Source organism: Ischnura elegans, chromosome 5 (assembly GCF_921293095.1).
Source record: "Ischnura elegans chromosome 5, ioIscEleg1.1, whole genome shotgun sequence".
NCBI lineage: Eukaryota > Metazoa > Arthropoda > Insecta > Odonata > Coenagrionidae > Ischnura > Ischnura elegans.
The window spans coordinates 89,257,563-89,275,465 of record NC_060250.1 but is presented as its reverse complement, the minus strand read 5'-3'; the positions used below and the strand labels follow the sequence as shown (position 1 = coordinate 89,275,465).

The 17,903-nt window shown below is 36.5% G+C and overlaps 2 protein-coding genes across 4 annotated transcripts in view; one reads left to right on the top strand and one right to left on the bottom strand.

Moving 5' to 3' along the window:
• LOC124159225 (tyrosine-protein phosphatase non-receptor type 4) overlaps positions 1–11,484 on the bottom strand; it is a 34,589-nt gene extending 23,105 nt beyond the window's left edge. For all 3 annotated transcript variants that reach the window (XR_006864931.1, XM_046534886.1, XM_046534887.1), the window contains exons 1-8: positions 11,100–11,484; positions 10,881–10,934; positions 10,714–10,798; positions 10,224–10,565; positions 10,011–10,133; positions 8,316–8,358; positions 7,662–7,829; positions 1,410–1,530 (exon numbers count right to left, since the gene is read on the bottom strand). Coding sequence is in view for 2 of the 3 variants with exons in the window: in XM_046534886.1 (XP_046390842.1) it covers positions 1,410–1,530; positions 7,662–7,829; positions 8,316–8,358; positions 10,011–10,133; positions 10,224–10,376 (608 nt within the window). In the remaining variant the exon portion in view is untranslated. The remainder of the gene's footprint in view (positions 1–1,409; positions 1,531–7,661; positions 7,830–8,315; positions 8,359–10,010; positions 10,134–10,223; positions 10,566–10,713; positions 10,799–10,880; positions 10,935–11,099) is intronic.
• Positions 11,485–12,001: 517 nt separating this feature from the next.
• On the top strand, positions 12,002–13,780 carry LOC124159227 (translocon-associated protein subunit gamma). The gene is made up of 5 exons (XM_046534888.1): positions 12,002–12,272; positions 12,346–12,473; positions 12,552–12,643; positions 12,731–12,862; positions 13,637–13,780. Exons 1-5 carry the CDS (start codon positions 12,143–12,145, stop codon positions 13,701–13,703), a joined length of 549 nt encoding a protein of 182 aa, XP_046390844.1. The 5' UTR covers positions 12,002–12,142; the 3' UTR covers positions 13,704–13,780.
• Positions 13,781–17,903: the final 4,123 nt, after the last annotated feature.

Sequence of the window (17,903 nt, the reverse complement as noted above, 5' to 3'; positions counted from 1 at the left end):
TGCGGCTGCATTGATGGTCTCTAGTTGTCTCGGTACGAAATGCGGAGGTAGTTAGGCCGTCTCGGGGGTGTCTCGTTGCTATGATATATAGAGGTTTTATGATATAAAGAGGTTCACTATAGAGAGGTTTGCCTATAAATTTACATGTAAAACTGACGGGACCAGAGGGTTGGTATGATGTATAGAGGTTTTCGATGTAGAGAGGTTCACTACATAGAGGTTTTACTGTAATTGAATCTTATAATCAATTTCCTGCTCATTATTTAGAAGTTATTACGGCCACTTATTCTATTCTTCAACAAAAGCTGCCATAATTACTTCGTACGGTTCCATCAATCCATCTTGCCTAACCGATATCAAAGGCTGTTTGCCTGACTGCTTAATGGCCAACTACCAACTTAAGATGGTACAACATAAGTACTTATTTGTACTCACATAAATTATGTTAGTGATTAGATCACATTATCATTACTAGTTCACATAACTGAGAGTTCACAACATTATTTTTTAGAATCTGTTTGCATTCAAGACAATATTTGGGAAACTAAAACACATACAGTGGAACCATGTTAGTACGAATACGGCATATTTAAAGACCCTGGCAAAACGAGAGATTACAGGTACACCATCAATTGACCTATGGTTAGTATGTTGAAAAATACAATAAATACATGGCAATTTTGGAGTAGGCACCTGCCATTGCAGAAAACATTCTCCAGCAGTGCTAAGTCGCTGTAACTGCAAGCAATCTGTTAGAAATGAAATTAATGGTGAATGTTCAGTAACAATTGCATATTGTTACATACAAAACCTGATTGTGTCCATCATAAACAATAATTACCAAAGGAAATAGTAAAAGTAAGGAATAATCATAATCCACTTTTGTTTACTCCATCATAGTTGAATTTTGCGTGATACTGATTAAAATAATAGAATGGTCACGTAAATGCACTACTTTTAAGGATAAGTGTGGCTTGGTTGGTTGTGTACTGGAATACAGACAGAAATTGTGATAATGTTTGCAGATTATGGAGTCATTACTAAGCTAAAACATTGAAGGCTGGCAGGTATATTAAGTAAGGATATGTATTACTGTCATATCTTTCCCCTTCTTTCGGCATTTATACATAATTTCTCTAAACAGAAGTACTTCCGCCAACAAATCAACCTGCCTCTTACAAAGGCAATAGTTTTCATGGGTATTATTAGCTCAAATGCCACTTAGACAATAATTCACCATAACAAGGGCTTATTTGGGCTCCATGAGGAATCGTTTTATCCAGTCTCCACTGTACAGTAAAACTGAGGTACCTCCAGAGATAATGGTAGAAATAAAATTCAAGAGTACAACTACTTGAAAATAGTAAATAAATACACTCCTTGCCAGAAAAATAAATAAGCTGGCTTACTTGTGAAGTTTATGAAGTTCTGCAATCTTTTTCTCCATCTCCTCAGACTGCCCAGGGATGAGACGAAATTCAGAGAGGTATCCAGAACCATGTTCATCAGGATGATAGTCGCCAAGTTCAGCTGCAGAAACAATAAAGTCACTGTTACAAATAGCACCCAAAATTAGCTCACAAAAACTATTATAAAAGCAGGTAACAAAATAGCACCATAAGCTTCACTATTTTGTCTTTTTTTAAATTAATTATTTTTACAATCGAAGGGCAGGAGTGAGATTATTTCCAGAACACAAGGAAGAAACTAGAGATGGGTTGGTTCCGGTAACCAGTTCTCAGTACTACCGGTTCTTGGCTGTGGAACCGGTATCGAGAACCGGTCACATAAAGTTGGTACATTGGAATCGGCTCGGAACGGTGGCGAGGATTTGAATTTGGTGCCAAAGCGGAAATGATCTGCAGCGTAATTAAGGCCAAAAAGTGAATAGAGATATTAAAACGCCATCCACTGCATGGCGCTGTTCTTTCAACATACCATTGGTTTCTCTGGGCGTCTTCAAACGAGTCAAATCGAGGTGACGCCACAGCACCCAGAAGGGCGGTTTCCTATTATTTTTTCATTGGCTAAATCTAAAGATTATTACTCCTGAAGTACGCATTTCACACTCTTAGATTTTCAAATGACAATATCTATTTTTCGTGATTAAATGAAAAGTGAAATTTTCAAGCGCGCGAAAATGCGACGGCTAAGTATGAATGCTGGGAAAACTCCGTGTGATGTCGCTCTGGTTCCCGCTGCCGCAAGTGAGGTGAACTTGGGGCGAGGCTTTGAGCTCTGATACGATGCAGGATGCTAGTATGTAGCAGAGTACCATGCTAGCTGGTAGCGCCTGGCTTAAATAAGGATTATTAATGCCTTATCAAACGAAGAAAACTTTCCGACCTTGGCCAGTTTTAATAGGTGATTATTAACCCTTTGAGTGCGGATGGCATAGCATTGATGCCCAGCGTAGGTCCTGCCAACGGGCGGGTGGCATCACATTGATGCCACGCCGGCCTATGTCCTTCAATCGCTCCCTACGCTCCTCCGCTCTGTTCTATCTACTCTCATGATGGTTTCCCGCACACAAAATGGATTAGACTACCTGCATATGCCTTCCGTTTTTGAAAAATAGTTTATATTTTTTGAGTAATTTTTTTTTACATTTATGGAGTACTTTTTTATCTGTAAGATTTTTCGCCATTACAAAAAAATTTAAATGTGATATTTTCTTTACTTTTCTGAATATTTGTACTAAGTGTTGCTTCATTTGAAGGTTATTATTTTCGTTTTAGTCCTATTAAAATTTTTCAAAAAAATATTTCCTTTCATCTCATTGACGAAAAATATTTTCGTATTTCAAATTACGGTCACTATACCTACACACGCTAAACACATTTGAATAATCTGTTGCTGTTTTTATTAATGTTTAAACTTAATATTTACATAATGCCGTTATAACTCCTAACATTCTTCTATAATATATTTGCCACTCATTTTCTGAACGATCCTTTCAATAGGGGTCTGATTATATTGGCTACGGAAGAAGAAATAGAGTTTTCGACTTTTTCTCATTTATTTCGTATGAGTTTGTTAAAGTTACTAGGTGGGAATAATTACGACCACCAATTCGTTATTCACGGGAAATAATGAAGGTTCTAGGGAAACTTTTATAATTTTTCCATTTTTAAGGAGAAATTAGAATTGGGGAAATCCTTGGGGAAAAAATGATCGAATTTCGGGGCTAAAATAAAAAAGTCGTTTTCCGTCACCGCGGAATAGACTACAAGTCGCTCTGTGTCGCCTGTTATCTCCATTTTTAGAAGTATTTTTGCCATTCTTATTAGAAATCCATGCAACTATTCTGTTGCGTGCATTTCGTAGAAAAGGCCAGCTCTTCCTTCTCAGTTTTTGCGACTCTCGTTATTAGCAGTCTCTCCTTCGGACATCTTTTGATTGCGTGCATTTTCACTCCTCTATAGAGATTTTTTTTCTAGTATTACCGTATGGCCTTTTTCCATTGGACATTTTGGTATTTTACATATATTTAGCCACTTACGTGGAATATGGGAGACATCTTCATTTTTAACTTTATTCCTATTTTCAAACCCCAAAGACCGTTTATGTATCAGCCTTTCGTCAACTAGGCTTAGAATATCTCCTCACAATAGAACTACCTCTGGCACAATTTACTCAAGTGTATGCATGGAACACTGCATTGGGTCTTCTCTGCGAAGGTTTTTTTTAACTTTGAAGCAATTTACACATTTTACTTCGACCAAATAGAGCTATTACAATCAGAAAAGAAAGTCAGCAAAATTTCTATGCGCAAAGAAACAATTTTTTTGGATTATTATACGTTGCCGTTTTATCTGGAGCATTCACGTTTAGATATTTCTTGTACGTCGGTTCTAAACTTTAACGCTTACATCTCTTTCTGACTGCAAAAGAGCAACCTCATCAGTCTTGTGCATTTTGTAAGTGTAATGTATTTTATTGCAGTATATTTTATAGGTGTTAACTGAGGTTTACGTTGAGGATGCAAGTATGTGGAGCTGGAGGAAATATTGTCGTCTGAAAGGCTTTGGTCCATATTGCCAATGCCTCTCAACATGCAGTTCTTCAAGGATAACCGAGCATAGGAATCTTACTCGTGGGGTATGGGAGACATTTTTGGTCCGATATACCTAATGTATGATTTGTATGAAGTATTGTAAGATGACTATCCATTCCAGATTATTGGAAAAGGTAGGAAAATATCTTCGATTTTTCCCTCCTTCACAGCACTTTTTCCCCGAGACCGATTTCAACTAATTTTCCGTTGCATGCAGTTTGGCAGGAACCCTGGAGTAGATGATCCTATACCAAGAGACCCCTTGCATAAAATTCGACCCCTTTTGAAATTATTCACTCAATGAATGAAAGAAATTTATTACACGTTTAAAGAACTCTGCTTCATTAGTCCATGTTGCTTTGGCGTCACAAACGCGGCATAACATTATATATGCTTTCTGAGCCTAATGGCCTCGTGCAAGATGCTATAATTTACACTGGGGGCGAAGGATCCTGATGTTGGAGGCAGGGGACATGCAAACAAAGTTGTGCGAAAGTTAATCGATAGATTTCTCCTCAGTGGGCAGTTTATACAGTCGCGTAGCCACGATTTTGAAATGGGGGGTTTTTGCCGGAGGTTTGAGGGCCCTTCTGGAGGGTGCGGGGGCCATTTTACCCGTTTTTGGCACCTCAACGGGGGTTGTTACCCATAACCCCCCCTCCCGTGGCTACTCTACTGAGTTATACATGGAAAATTATAATCATCATGAAAATTATAATTATCTGTTCAAATATCTATTGAGTTACTCAAAAAGACAAACCACTGAAACTCTAAGGACAAACAGAAATAGTCCTCCTCACGTCCTTAGAACGACTAAAGTGGCGAATCAGTATAACTCTGATGGTGTATGATGTGCAGATGTTCCAGGGCTGTGTTTGAACCCTTTTTTCAAAGAATTCCACAATTATTAGTTAATATTTTCAGCATTAACGCAAAAGAATATGGCAAAAAGATAAAATAACTTTCATATGTTTGCATCCAAATCTAAGTTACTAGTAAATTTAAAAATTTAGATGTGAAAATTAAAATTCGAAAACTTTTATTTACCCAAAATTTGATGCATGGATAGTGGATGACATCTGAAAAATGATTAATCTTATTTTATAATTCAATTCCGCCATCATTTCAGAAATTATTTCAAGCTTCTTAGTTTCTATTAAAAATTCGTTTCTAATGTTTGTGTAACGGGTTGCATAAATATCCGGAGCATTTATCACATGGGTGCGGATGGCATCACTGTGATGCCATTAACAAATTGTTTAATAAATTGTCAAATTAATATAAAAATCCCTTTTTTATTGAAAATGTTTTCATATTTTCGAAAAACAAAGTGAATGCAGTGAAAAAAAATTCTCCGCCAATGTGAAACAACTCTGAGAAAATGTTACGCAATGAAAGGGTTAAGAGACATTTCCCTGAGCTCTGTGCCTCATGCATCCATTGGTAATCTCAGACGATGTAAAACTCCTATCTACTCGTAGAGAAACTAGGTCCCTGTGACGTCACGTGGAGTGGAATCGCATGGGTGCCAATCTGGTCTTTTTCAAATGAGGATAAAATTGACCACTGCCATTCGTCTAAACCGGTATTTCTACAACCAAATAATTTGTATATTATGAATACACTAATGGTGGGTAACGAATCCTAATCAATGTCTTTCGTTTTCTTGGATGAAGGAAACTACCCTATTAGACGGGCGAAGTTGAAGGAGTTTTCCTATTGATCCTCATGATATGCAGAATGTAAACTGCGCTCCAGGAATATTCCGCGTGGCCCTTCAAAATCAACATCGAACACCACTGTTTTCAGTGAACGCCTGTTCATGACAATATTTCTGCCAAAAAATAATGGATTAGACCCAGATAAGGTAAAAGTGTTGAATTTTTTAAATCAAAACCCGGAGAAAGAGCCGCTGGCTGTCTGGTATAATGTTACATGTTGGTCGATCATACATTCTTTAACAATGTGTTATTCAAACTTTTTTTGGTTGGCAAATAAAATTATGGAGAAGATCTTGAGGTTTTTTTACCAGGCTTTCCTGCTAATTTACATCTTTAGTGAAATTATTTTCATTCACTCCTAGAAGTTGGTCAGTTAAATTTGTCATTAATTCAGATAATAAGAGTTGGAACCGAGTATTGAGAACCGAGAACCGATGGGGGAGAACCGGACCGCTACTAAGAACTGAAAAAATTTAGGAACCGACTCATCCTTAGAAGAAACACAAACTTGAAACCATACCACCTAACATAAGAGATAAACTTGATATTGAAAAGTTGAGATAAATAACGTTTAAGGCCTGGTTACTCAATCAACGAACTATGTATGTCTGTCATGAAAAATCAAGGATGTGGGAATGAAAGTGAAACTTAACAAGCTATAGGGCTAATAATCACCAGTGGCTTTCATAAATTTTCCAATTATCTTTAAACATTCATTGTTGATCAGGTAAAACAAAAGCTTGCATTCAAGAGCCACCTTACTTATTATCCTGAGAAATGATTTCTTTCCTATTTTTCCAGGAATTATCATACCTCCAGGTATTTGTTTTTTTGGGAGGGGAGGGGGCAACAGCCCTTTTGTACCACATCTTATTTCAACACTGATTAAACCAATACTTATTAAACTTCAACATTGCTGGGAATAAATTATCATTAATTGAAGATTATTGTTAAAAAATAAAATTATCTCAAAGAATCATCAAAATGGATTTTATGGCGTGAAAATTATTATTTTCATTCAGAAGGTGTGTTCAACAACACAGCAACAGGTTAACTATAAAGTAAATTGCAATACTATCCACACTTTGGTAACTCACATAGGATACAATGGCATGGGTGAGCGAAACATTTGAGATCCTCATTTCCAGCAACACAAAAACTATGAATCGAATGCTGTTAATTTCAAGGTTTCTTATTTAAAAAAAAAAAATTTTACAAGCATATATTTAATTTGTACAGCCCATACCACTTACGCCCACAAATAGAAAATTGCCCTCCATACCATCCCCTATTCCACAATAGTAAATATTCCTGGTGAAAAGATCTAAATTTTAATACAGTAGAATAGAATAATTTTTCTCTGGTATAATGATAAATATAGTTGAATCCTAAAATGCCTTGAAGATATTTAATTCAACCATTTTACTGACACACACATTCACAATGTTAACCTGTCATTAGAACATTAAGTTCAGTGGAGACCAGTGCACAGGCTTACATAATATCTTTGGCAATACTATGAGCAATCCTTAATGGAATGGCTTTTGGGAAAAGACATATAGTGGCTAAGATACCATCATAAACTATAAAAAAGTGCTCTAGAATGTGCTTATACAAAATTATAACTTAAATTTACCAAAGCTTTGCAGGCTCAAATATTGTTTTAAAAAAAACCTTGAGTAGAATAACTTTGAAAATTCTACTGATTACTGATCAATTTGTAATCCTCAAGCTAAATCAATAAATCAGGTCAACAGTGCATCAGAAGTTAATGTGAATTGCCATCTCCTATTTGACATAAAAAGGGCTTAGCAGAACAATGAAAAACCATTTTTAATACGATTCATAAAAATGACAAATAATTATACTTTCACAATACTTACACTGTACAGCGTAGCTTGCTAATAGACACGCTGTGCTTGGAGGTACTTGCAAACGACCATCTAAAATATCTTTCCTTATCTGAAGAAAGAAGTGGTACCTTGTGTACTCTTCCTGCAATTTGCTTGGGTCAGTGACATAGAACTTAACACGGAAGAAAAAATTTCCACCTAAAACATGAAAGAAGCAAAGGTAAGAAAAGAAATAAAAAAGGTTAAATTTATAAGAATAAGACCAAAGGGATGATACCAGGGTTACAAGCATACTCTCATTCTAGATGACAGTGCAGAAAACATTAGTAAAGACAAGTATCAAACTCCAAGGAAGAAATTCTTATTTAATGTATTCATGAGCATGGCTCAGAAGCCTTGGCATCAGCACTGAACATGACATATTACTTAAATTTATAAGGTCTCATTTGGGACATTAACGACTTTCTGATACGTATCATAATTCTAAGCATAAATATATTTGATCAAGTCTTTGTTAAATAATCTTGAAAAAAAGGCAGTAAAATTAATGCTAAATTGTATGCATGAAAATATAAATGAAACTTTTTATTTCATTCCAAGATTCAGTTAAATGGGTAAAATTTGGACTTCAACATAAAACAAAGATTTACCGATGAGCAAATGTAATTTAAAAATTAAACTTACTCCTGTTCTGCTTTTTGATGAGTTTACCAGGGTCCAACCAACGCTGAAAGTAAAAAGAAAATCCATAAAATAACTACAAGTATATTAGAAAATAGGGGAAGGGGAGAAACAGAAAATTGAAAGCAACAAGAAAAAAGGTAAAAGAAGAGAACAATAAGTCAGCAGCCTTAGCAGATAGGTTTTCATCAGTTAAGATATTGAATTTTTGTTCAAATAGGGTGGTTTCCAATTATGTATTTTTTTATTGGCTAAATCGAAAGATTATTACTCCTGGAGTGCGCATTTCACGCTTTTAGATTTTTGAATGATGATATCTATTTTTCACAATTAAACGAAAAGTGAAAATTTTCATACGCACGAAAACGCGACGGCTAAGTAGGAATGATGGGAAAAGTCCATGCGACGTATTTCTGGTTCCAGCTGTCCGTATTTGAGGTGACCTTGGGGCGAGGCTTGAGCACTGATACGATGCAGGCTGCAAGCAGGTATCTGAGTACCCTGCTAGCAGGTAGTGCTTGACTTAAATAAGGATTATTATTCCCCTATCAAACGAAGGAAACTTTCCGAACTTAGGTATTTTTAATGTGTGATTATTATGAGATGTTTCCCTGAGCTCTGTGCCTCATGCATGCATTGCTAATCTCACACCATGTAAAACTCCTATCTAATTGTATAGAAACTAGGTCCCTGTGTCGTCACGTGGAGCAGAATCGCATTGGCGCCAATCTGGCCTTTTTCAGATGAGGTTAAAATTGACCGTGGCCATTCATCTAAACTGGGATTTCTAAAACCAAATAATTTGTATATTATGAATACACTAATGGTGGGTGAGGAATCGCAATCAATGCATTTTGTTTTCTTTGATGAAGGAAACTACCCTATTTTGACATTTTTAACCCAACTTACCGTTTTCACTTGTGTAAGCCGCGCCCTCATATATCCCACGCACCCCCATTTTTGGGCCAGCTCATGAGGAAAAAAAACCTTCCTAGCACTTTTTGAGTGCGGTCTAATATAGGAACTCGTGATTTGTTACTAAATCAATAAAATTATGTTAACGTGATTAATAAGGTTAAATAATGTTAGAAATGTAATTCCTGCAAAGGTTTCCTAGTTTCAATGCTACACTCTCAAGAAATAAATTAAAAGAATTTGAGGGAAAATGGCGCATGACTCGCATTAAAATTTGGAGGATTCCTGTAAACCTTTTTTTCACCTGCATTTCAGGAGAAAAGGTGCGCGACTTCTACGAGTATATACGGTAATTGACCTCAAGTTGGGTCAAACCAACACTGGAAAATTCCTTCCCTGTCATGGGATGAAAAGCTATCAATCAAGCCACGGTAAGAGTCCAATTCGTCTCTACATGATTGCAAGCTAAAAAAATAATGATAAAACTATAATGATAACAATAAAACATAGGAGTGAAAACACATATCCTAGTAAAGTATGAGCAAGAAAAGTACATTCTCCCTTCACCACCTGAGAATAGATGATGCTACACAGAAAGTTCCACACTAACTTTTGGCAGCAATGCAATAATTACTAGAGTAATATAAATGCTATGAAGATGACTAACGAAAATAACAGGGAATTTCTTTTTCAAGAATAACACTTCAAGAGCCTTTTCTTCCCTCGTTTAAAACAATGAAATCTTGAATAGTCTCAATAAATTATACTGACAGTGTCACTCACCATGACGTCAGTAGATGATGATGTGGATCCATTTTCTGAAAATTGTAATCCAAAATAGTCCTTCTCAACAAGCTCCAAATGCTGATACACAAGTTCCAGAAGAGCTTGACCCTTAGCGCGTTTCTGAAAAAAGTGTCAAGACACGTTTATACAAAGCACCATGAAACCGGACTGATCAATGAGTAGACAACTGAGAAAAGAAAAAAAAAATACCTCAAGCTCAAAGCAATGCTGTGAGTCATCTAGAAATACAACAGTTGCGCCAATTGTTGATTTTATGCGCTTGTCTCGGGCCACTTCCGAGGCCCTTACGTTGTACGTGCCGCTCGAACCAGTGAATGCTCTTCGCGACACGCTTTCGATCATTATGCCAAACTGGCCACTTCTCTGACCACCCACTACTTATCGCGGTGAAATATTCACCATTAACAACTGATGCCCTAATTATAAAAGTTAATGACCATTCAGTATCAAAATGTAACATGATACATGTGTACCATTAGCTACGAGCATATTCGACGGAAAAATTTGTCAATCCCACGTTCCTGGATTCGCCTGTAAATAGAAGGATATTACCCATCAAAAATATCATTTCATTAGCAGTAAATTTGACATGGCATTCAGAATGACTTTTCATAGAATACAAGGAATAAATAACTATCGAAACAAAAGCCTCAATTGAAAAAATTCAAATTACACTCACATGAATCCATTTAGCTGAAGAAATTCAATGACGACGACATTGATTGACTCGATACAATCCTATGTATAGGTCGACCGTCTCCCACCTTTTGTACGATTAAAACAAAATAATGACAGGCTTATTATCGGGAGGACACATCTATAACTTAAGATAAAAATGAAACTTACGTTCATCTTAATGTTTTTCGTGAGCCATTGGTTTCCTAAGGTGAGCATCAGGACCTGTGAGTGATGGTTCATGATGAATGAAAATATTGTTCTTTAAATAACAAAATGTCATAATACCAGCCTTTAAAAAGCACGCTTGTCTCAATCATGCGTACAGTACACTATAATCATAAAATAAAGACTAGCGAAGCAAACAGTAAACATGGGTGGTGTACTCACAGAAATCGCTCGACTTCACTACATTGCGGGAACATATGCCTAATTTAAGACGGAGAACTGTTACCAAGCATTACTTTGATATTGTTACACGGTAATAGTATAATTTTCCACTGTATTCTCTAAACCAAGAGTATGTTTCTGACTCATTTCCAATAATATCAACCAAGGCGTCCCAAAGAAACAGGTAAGTTAAAAGTCCGCTTAGGCACGCATAGTTCGATTTCCTGATGTAGCACTGAAATCGGTTTCGTTTCTTGTCAAATTATCAAACTAACTCGAAAAATTTAGGCGTGGAGGAAAAAACCAAGGCAAATAAGCGAAATAAGTATTTATTATCACGAAAAGAAATCTATTTCGGTAAATTACGACAGCTTATTGTTTTCGAACCAATGATTACCGAGCATGTATGAAATGATACCGATGCCGCTTGTTAGTGATCCATAGTTATCCTGCCAATCGTAGGCATAGCGTTATATGGCGCTACAGTTCTTTGGGCTCATTGTAGGTGTTTGCTTTTAGGCGTTTTGGTTTGGTTTTGTTTTGAGGAATTTCCTATACTTTCGAATTTTTGATACTATCCGATTTATGGATTTATTCCCCGAATCGCATTCGAGGAAAAGAATTCTCACAATAATAAAAACTGAGACAATCTGCGCTATAGAGATTTTAACAGTTTTAAGCTCAATGAAATTATTGATAATGGAATTAAATTGAAAATTTTATAGTAAACCGAGGCGATAATATAAATCAGCCTTCATAATAAAAATATCATAATTTTTCCAGCGGTATTTCCGCTCACGGTAGGTTTTGCAGACGTCAACGGATCCACGGCACGGTGGCACGGTTGCCGTTGCGGGGTTGCGGAAAATGAACAAATGAATATCTCCAACTCCAACGCGTAGCCGCACGTAGCCGCCAGCCAACGGAACGCGGACGACACGTCAGCCCAATCTGCACCTCTCGTTGTCGACTCTCCCTCGGCGAAGTTGTGTTGTAGGCGTCTGCTTTCATTAAAGGTGACTGGAAGTCTTAGCAGCAGTAATATGTCTGGGAAACAGAAAGCTTTTACAAAAGAGGAAGAGCTACTCCTTCAAGATTTCAGTCGGAATGTTTCGACCAAGTCGTCGGCATTATTTTATGGAAATGCCATTATCGTATCGGCAATACCCATATGTAGGTACCGTTCATTTGATAAATCTGTATCTTATACTTGAATACGTTAATAATGTTTTTCATCATCGATTAGGGCTTTTCTGGAGAATCCATATGATCGATCTGTACTCCTCCACAATATTGTTTATTGTGGTCACATTGGCGAGCACATATTTGGTGGCTTTCGCGTACAAGAATACGAAATTTGTGTTGAAGCACAAGGTTGGTGATACTATTTTATAAGTCAAGTTTAAAATTGTATTCAGAAACATTTGATCCAATTCGATTGTAATCATCTAGGTTGCTGTGAAGAGAGAGGAAGCTGTTACCAGGGAAATGACTAAGAAATTGGCCGAGGACAAGAAAATGAGCAAAAAAGAGAAAGACGAAAGGTGACTAAGGCCTTATGGATAGACGTCGGTTGTTAATTCATTGAATATTTTTACCTGTTGTCACAGAATTGTTTCTTATTGTTACAGAATTCTTTGGAAGAAGAATGAAGTTGCTGACTACGAGGCTACAACTTTCTCAATATTCTATAACAATGCCCTGTTCTTGGCTCTTGTGATTTTCACCAGTTTCTACATTTTGAAGACATTCAGCCCTGCAGTGTATCCTTTAATTTCGGCTGTGTGTATGTATATACCTAGTTTAAGTTGTTACCAATCTATGGCGGATCTTATTGCTGTTATTCACCTTTAGTCGACCGAAGTTTGGTGTTAATTGTCATCTCTTCGTTGGTCTTAAACATAATAGAAGATTCTTGTTGTTATTTCCAACTACAAGCATTAGTGGTAATTTGTCTTCTTACCCTTGTGCTTGTCCCATACGCTTGTTGCTGTGGATAGGCTTTAAAATTGCAATCAGTGGCAGATTCAGAATAGGGACAGGGGGGAGGGGCTGAGTAGGGGTTAACCTACCAGCAGGTGCTCCTAGGAGTGGGGGTCCGAAAAAAATTACAATTCTATCCAGTGTAAATTGGATACCCAAAGGGGGGTTTTCAATTTAGCTATAGCCCCCTTTGATCTGCCACAGATTCCAATGACCACGGGAACTAGGGTGATGATAGCAATATTATCTACTCTCTGTGGATCCACCTTATGCCTTACTAGTCTCGGAGTAGGGGCTGGATTAGTGGCTGTCCATATGAAGGTGTTAAATTATCAATATTTAGGTTAAGTAATGTGTATGAAAATAACTTCTGAAGAGAGACATATAGCTATTTCCGTTGTTTATCATTGCAAGTCATTATCAAATGAATGATTACCCTGTTTATTGGTGGACTTGTGCTCATGAAATAGGTAGTGCAATTCCTGCTCAACTGTGCTTGTTAAGGTAAGTTTGCTCTAAAAGATTTTAAAGTACTATCCTTAACGTCTTATCAGAAATTACATATTCTCTGTTGGATCTGCTGGTGGGCTTCTGGCACTTCTATCGACTGGATCACATTAATTTACAAGTGATATATTACCATCAATCATCTCTGGAATACTTCATTTAATAAACGATTTTTAAATGTTTTATATATACAAATGTTTTAATTTTTGACCTACATGGGAGTCAAGTTTTCATCTTGCTGTGGTGCTATCATGTTTGTGATGGGGATTGGGAAAGTTTGATAGGAAAATTTTCATTGGATCAATAAATAGGATATAGCTGAAGATGGGTACCTAGAAAAAACTAAATGATGGTGCACTTACTAGCATGTCATAGTAATTTAGCACCCTGAAGTTACTATTATATTTTTAATGTCTATTATGTGCAAGTATCTCCTTTCTTTGATTTTTTACAATGTTCCCCATTCAAATCCAGCGAAAATGTGTGATAATACTTAGTTGTCTGAAAAAGTCTCAAAATGGATGAGATTGCACAATAGTATTGTTGATACATGCTCAAATTTCTCGTTTAATTAAGCTCAAAGATTAATTGTTTCAGACGATTATAATTGCACATTTTCTTCCAACCTTAATTATTTAATGTCCTTAAAAATCCAGAGTATTAAATGCCTAAAAGGCTGGATACCTAGGAAAAACCAGTTTACATGATGACTGCAAAGCGCATCCAAAAAGATGTTTACATTGCCATTGCTCAGTAACTAAGGAGCTGCATCCCCATGTTTATGGACAAAAATGCTTAATCTTCCCTACCACCTCCTGAAGCATTGGAGATTCCTCGTGAAACACCCTGTATATTAGGCTATGTGCTGTTGGTGAGAAATTTTTGTGTTTATTTGCTATTTGAGAACCATGCTATGGGCATACATTTGAGTACATAAAAAATTTCATTTGCAGATGATCCATTCCGTGCACACCAGTGTTATTTGATATCTTTCCCTTGACCTAAAATTCCATTGGAAAAATAATTCCTTTATTTTACATAATGTGTCAAATTAATGCATCTGTTGATATTCACTCAAGGAAAATGTATCAAATTGATGGTCTTCGATTAAAACCTCTGAATCAGTATTTGTACAATAGATGAATACTCTCAGAAAACAATGCGGTGTGTGGTGACAGTTTCACTATCTTTGAGATTAGTGTCATTTAGCTAAAGTACATGATAATTTTATGGCACTGGGGGTATCCATTTGTTTAATCCTGTGCTGCAGTGTTGGAAACTTAAATTTACCTTCAGGTTTCTAATCTGAAATGTCTTTCACTTTTGAAGTCATTGTATGACTTAACCTTTCAGGTTGGTACTTTCAAAAGTTGAATACTACCTTTCCAAAGGATGTGATACAAGTCGCAATTACTGTATTTTGTTAAATTAGTGACACATCATAATTTCATTCACTTCTTGTCCCATAAAACATTCCAAAGACCATCTTGAATCAGTTTTATTACATACCTATATGTCTTTTCGGGTGAACCGGAGCTGGAGCCCCTTGTTCGCCAATTGATGGATTGGCGGCGGTTTCTAGAACTATTTTCCCCGCGCATTATGGTTACCAAATTTTTATCAACAAATCGCATTTATTATCGAAGTTACCATTTCATAAAACGTTCGAACATGACTTTGATGGAAGTGGATTACAAAAAGAATTTGGATGAATGTTTTTCAAGAGAGGTTAAATATTCCAGCGGATATATCGCTTTATTGCCTGTTTACGGACAAAAATGTGTGTTAAATTGGTGTATGAATGAAGGTTTGATTGCGTCAAGTTATGAATGTCATAAGTGTGAAAGGCAAATGAAATTAACTAAGAGACCAAAGAAGACTGACGGGTATGTAAAAATCAAACTCAAAATAATCCGCATGAATGTACACGATCTGCAAGAAAGGGTTCTTGGTTTTTCAATAGTCATCTAAGTATATGTCAAATTTTAAAATTGACTAGTCAATGGTTAGGGCAGTGTATGCAAAAGTACAATATGGCAGTTTTGAAAGTGACGGATAAAACAGTGACTGATTGGTATAGTTTTTGTAGAGAAGTGTGTGAGACTGTATTGATTGAAGAAAGTACTCAAATTGGAGGAGTGGGAATGACTGTCGAAATTGATGAAAGTAAATTTGGAAAAATGAAGTATGGAAGAGGAAGGTATGTGAAGGGTGAATGGGTGTTTGGTGGAATTGAAAGGGGGACGAAAAAATGTTTTTTCCAAGTGGTTCCTAATAGGTCAGCTAAGGAATTACTTGGTATTATTAAGAAATGGGTATTGCCTGGAACATATCATTTCCGATTGCTGGAAGGCCTACAATTGTTTAGACAAAGAAGGCTTTAAACATATATAGGTCGAACACAATGTGCATTTCAAGGATCCGGATACAGGTGCCCACACAAATACCATTGAAGCTACATGGTCGGCTATCAAGAGGACTTTGAAGAATACTCCTCACAAAGCCGACTACTTCGATTCGTACCTTTATGAATATGTGTGGCGAAAATACCACGGTCACTCGGTGGGCCCTGACGCTTTTGAAGCCTTCAAAAACGACATTGTAAAAGTTATTACCCCTTGGGTCAGAGATCTTGAAGTGGATGACGACAATCGTCCAAAAGCAAATTAAGTACTTTTTTCTGTAAAATTTCTTATTAATTATTAGTTTTTGCTGTAATAACAATTAAAATTTTTGATTTGTTGCTCAAGCTCCTTCCTGTTCATGAACGCCTAGTGCTAGGCATTCATGAACATGAAGGAGCTTCTGAGAGGATCATTATGTAAGAGTTTAAAGAAAAGGTTAGTGAAGAGTTTGATCTGGAGTGTAGCTCTCTACGGTGTGGAAACGTGGACACTGAGGAAAGAAGATGAGAGGAGATTGGAGGCATTCGAGATGTGGGCATGGAGAAGGTGAAATGGACGGAGAGGAAAAGGAACGACGAAGTGCTGGATATGGTTGGCGAAGAGAGGCAGCTTTTAGATGAGGTAAGGAGGAGACAGAAGGTGTGGATGGAGGGAGTACTTAGCGGGGAGGGGATGTTCAAAATGGTGTTGGAGGGTGGTATGTTAGGGAAACGAGGGAGGGGAAGGAAAAGAATAGGATTTTTAGATAGAATGAAAGGGAGTAAGTCTCACAGTGAATTGAAGAAGGCAGTGCTGGAAGGAAAGGGAGGCTCCCAGATCACTTCTTTAATACTCCATGGAAACCTACCTTAATCGGTGGAATACTATTTAAAAAAACCTGGTTAAAATAAAAATTGTGGACAATTCTATAGTCATTATTGAACTCCCCAATGTTTTTCATGATTGCACAATTCCATTTGAATCCATGCCGGAATCTTTCTTGAAGCCCACAAATGGGATGAATGTTGGTTTGTTCTTCTCCATTCTCTACTCTACAAGCAGCCCTTGGGCCAATAATGCTCCCCATGTTCCCTTGTCTTTTCTGAATCCAAATTGGTTTTCATCCATTTTTCCATTTCTTTCAAGCTTTCCATTCTACTCTCTTTTTGGTGATCCATATTAATATTTTATATGCATTTAATATTAAGCAGATGGATCTAAAATCTTCACACCTTAGAGCTCCCTTCTGTTTGGGAATTGGAATGATTTCAGCCATTTAGAGGCCCTCAGAAAATAATGAATCCTTATCAAAGTTGTTGTATCCTGTGATATATGTTACACTCAATACATTTATGTGATTCAGAAAGCAGACATTCAGGGAGAATCGTTCGAGAAGTTAAGTAAACAGTTTTCTTTGAACTGAATCATAAGTTATCTCTAAATTTACTACAGGCTATTTTCATTTAAGAGAAAAAATGAAATATCTACTTGTAAATTCCCTAATAGTAGAAGATAGAATGTAAATTGTTATGTATGATGGCTCTTCCCATCAACTCTTAATGCAATTCGATGATAGTTGGAGATCAATTTTGTTTTATGCTGGCTGAGAGTTTTAATAGCTCATCCTCGCGTATGCCATGAGCGAAAGAGTGTTTCTAGAATTACAATTTTCACATACAGTAAACTCTTGATTATACGAAGTCAGCGGGACCAGAAAATTGGCTTTTCATAATATTGAATATAATACGTAATTTCAAACTTTTTTAATAAGTCTCAAAAAAAATGTTTGCTTATGTTCACACCACCTTTTTTGTTTTTAGTGGGCTTTTATAATGTTTTCGGTGGTTATTTATGCTAGAATTTTTTATAATGAATTATTTTCTTGATTTTATGTCGTGAAAGATCGTTAAAAAAATTATGCAACCCATTC

Coding starts and splice junctions, on each gene's coding strand:
- LOC124159227 (XM_046534888.1), top strand. CDS start 12,143: ATGTCTGGGAAACAGAAAGCTTTTACAAAAGAGGAAGAGCTACTCCTT. Junction 12,644..12,730: donor AAAAAAGAGAAAGACGAAAG/GTGACTAAGGCC, acceptor TTATTGTTACAG/AATTCTTTGGAAGAAGAATG. Junction 12,863..13,636: donor AAGACATTCAGCCCTGCAGT/GTATCCTTTAAT, acceptor ACGTCTTATCAG/AAATTACATATTCTCTGTTG.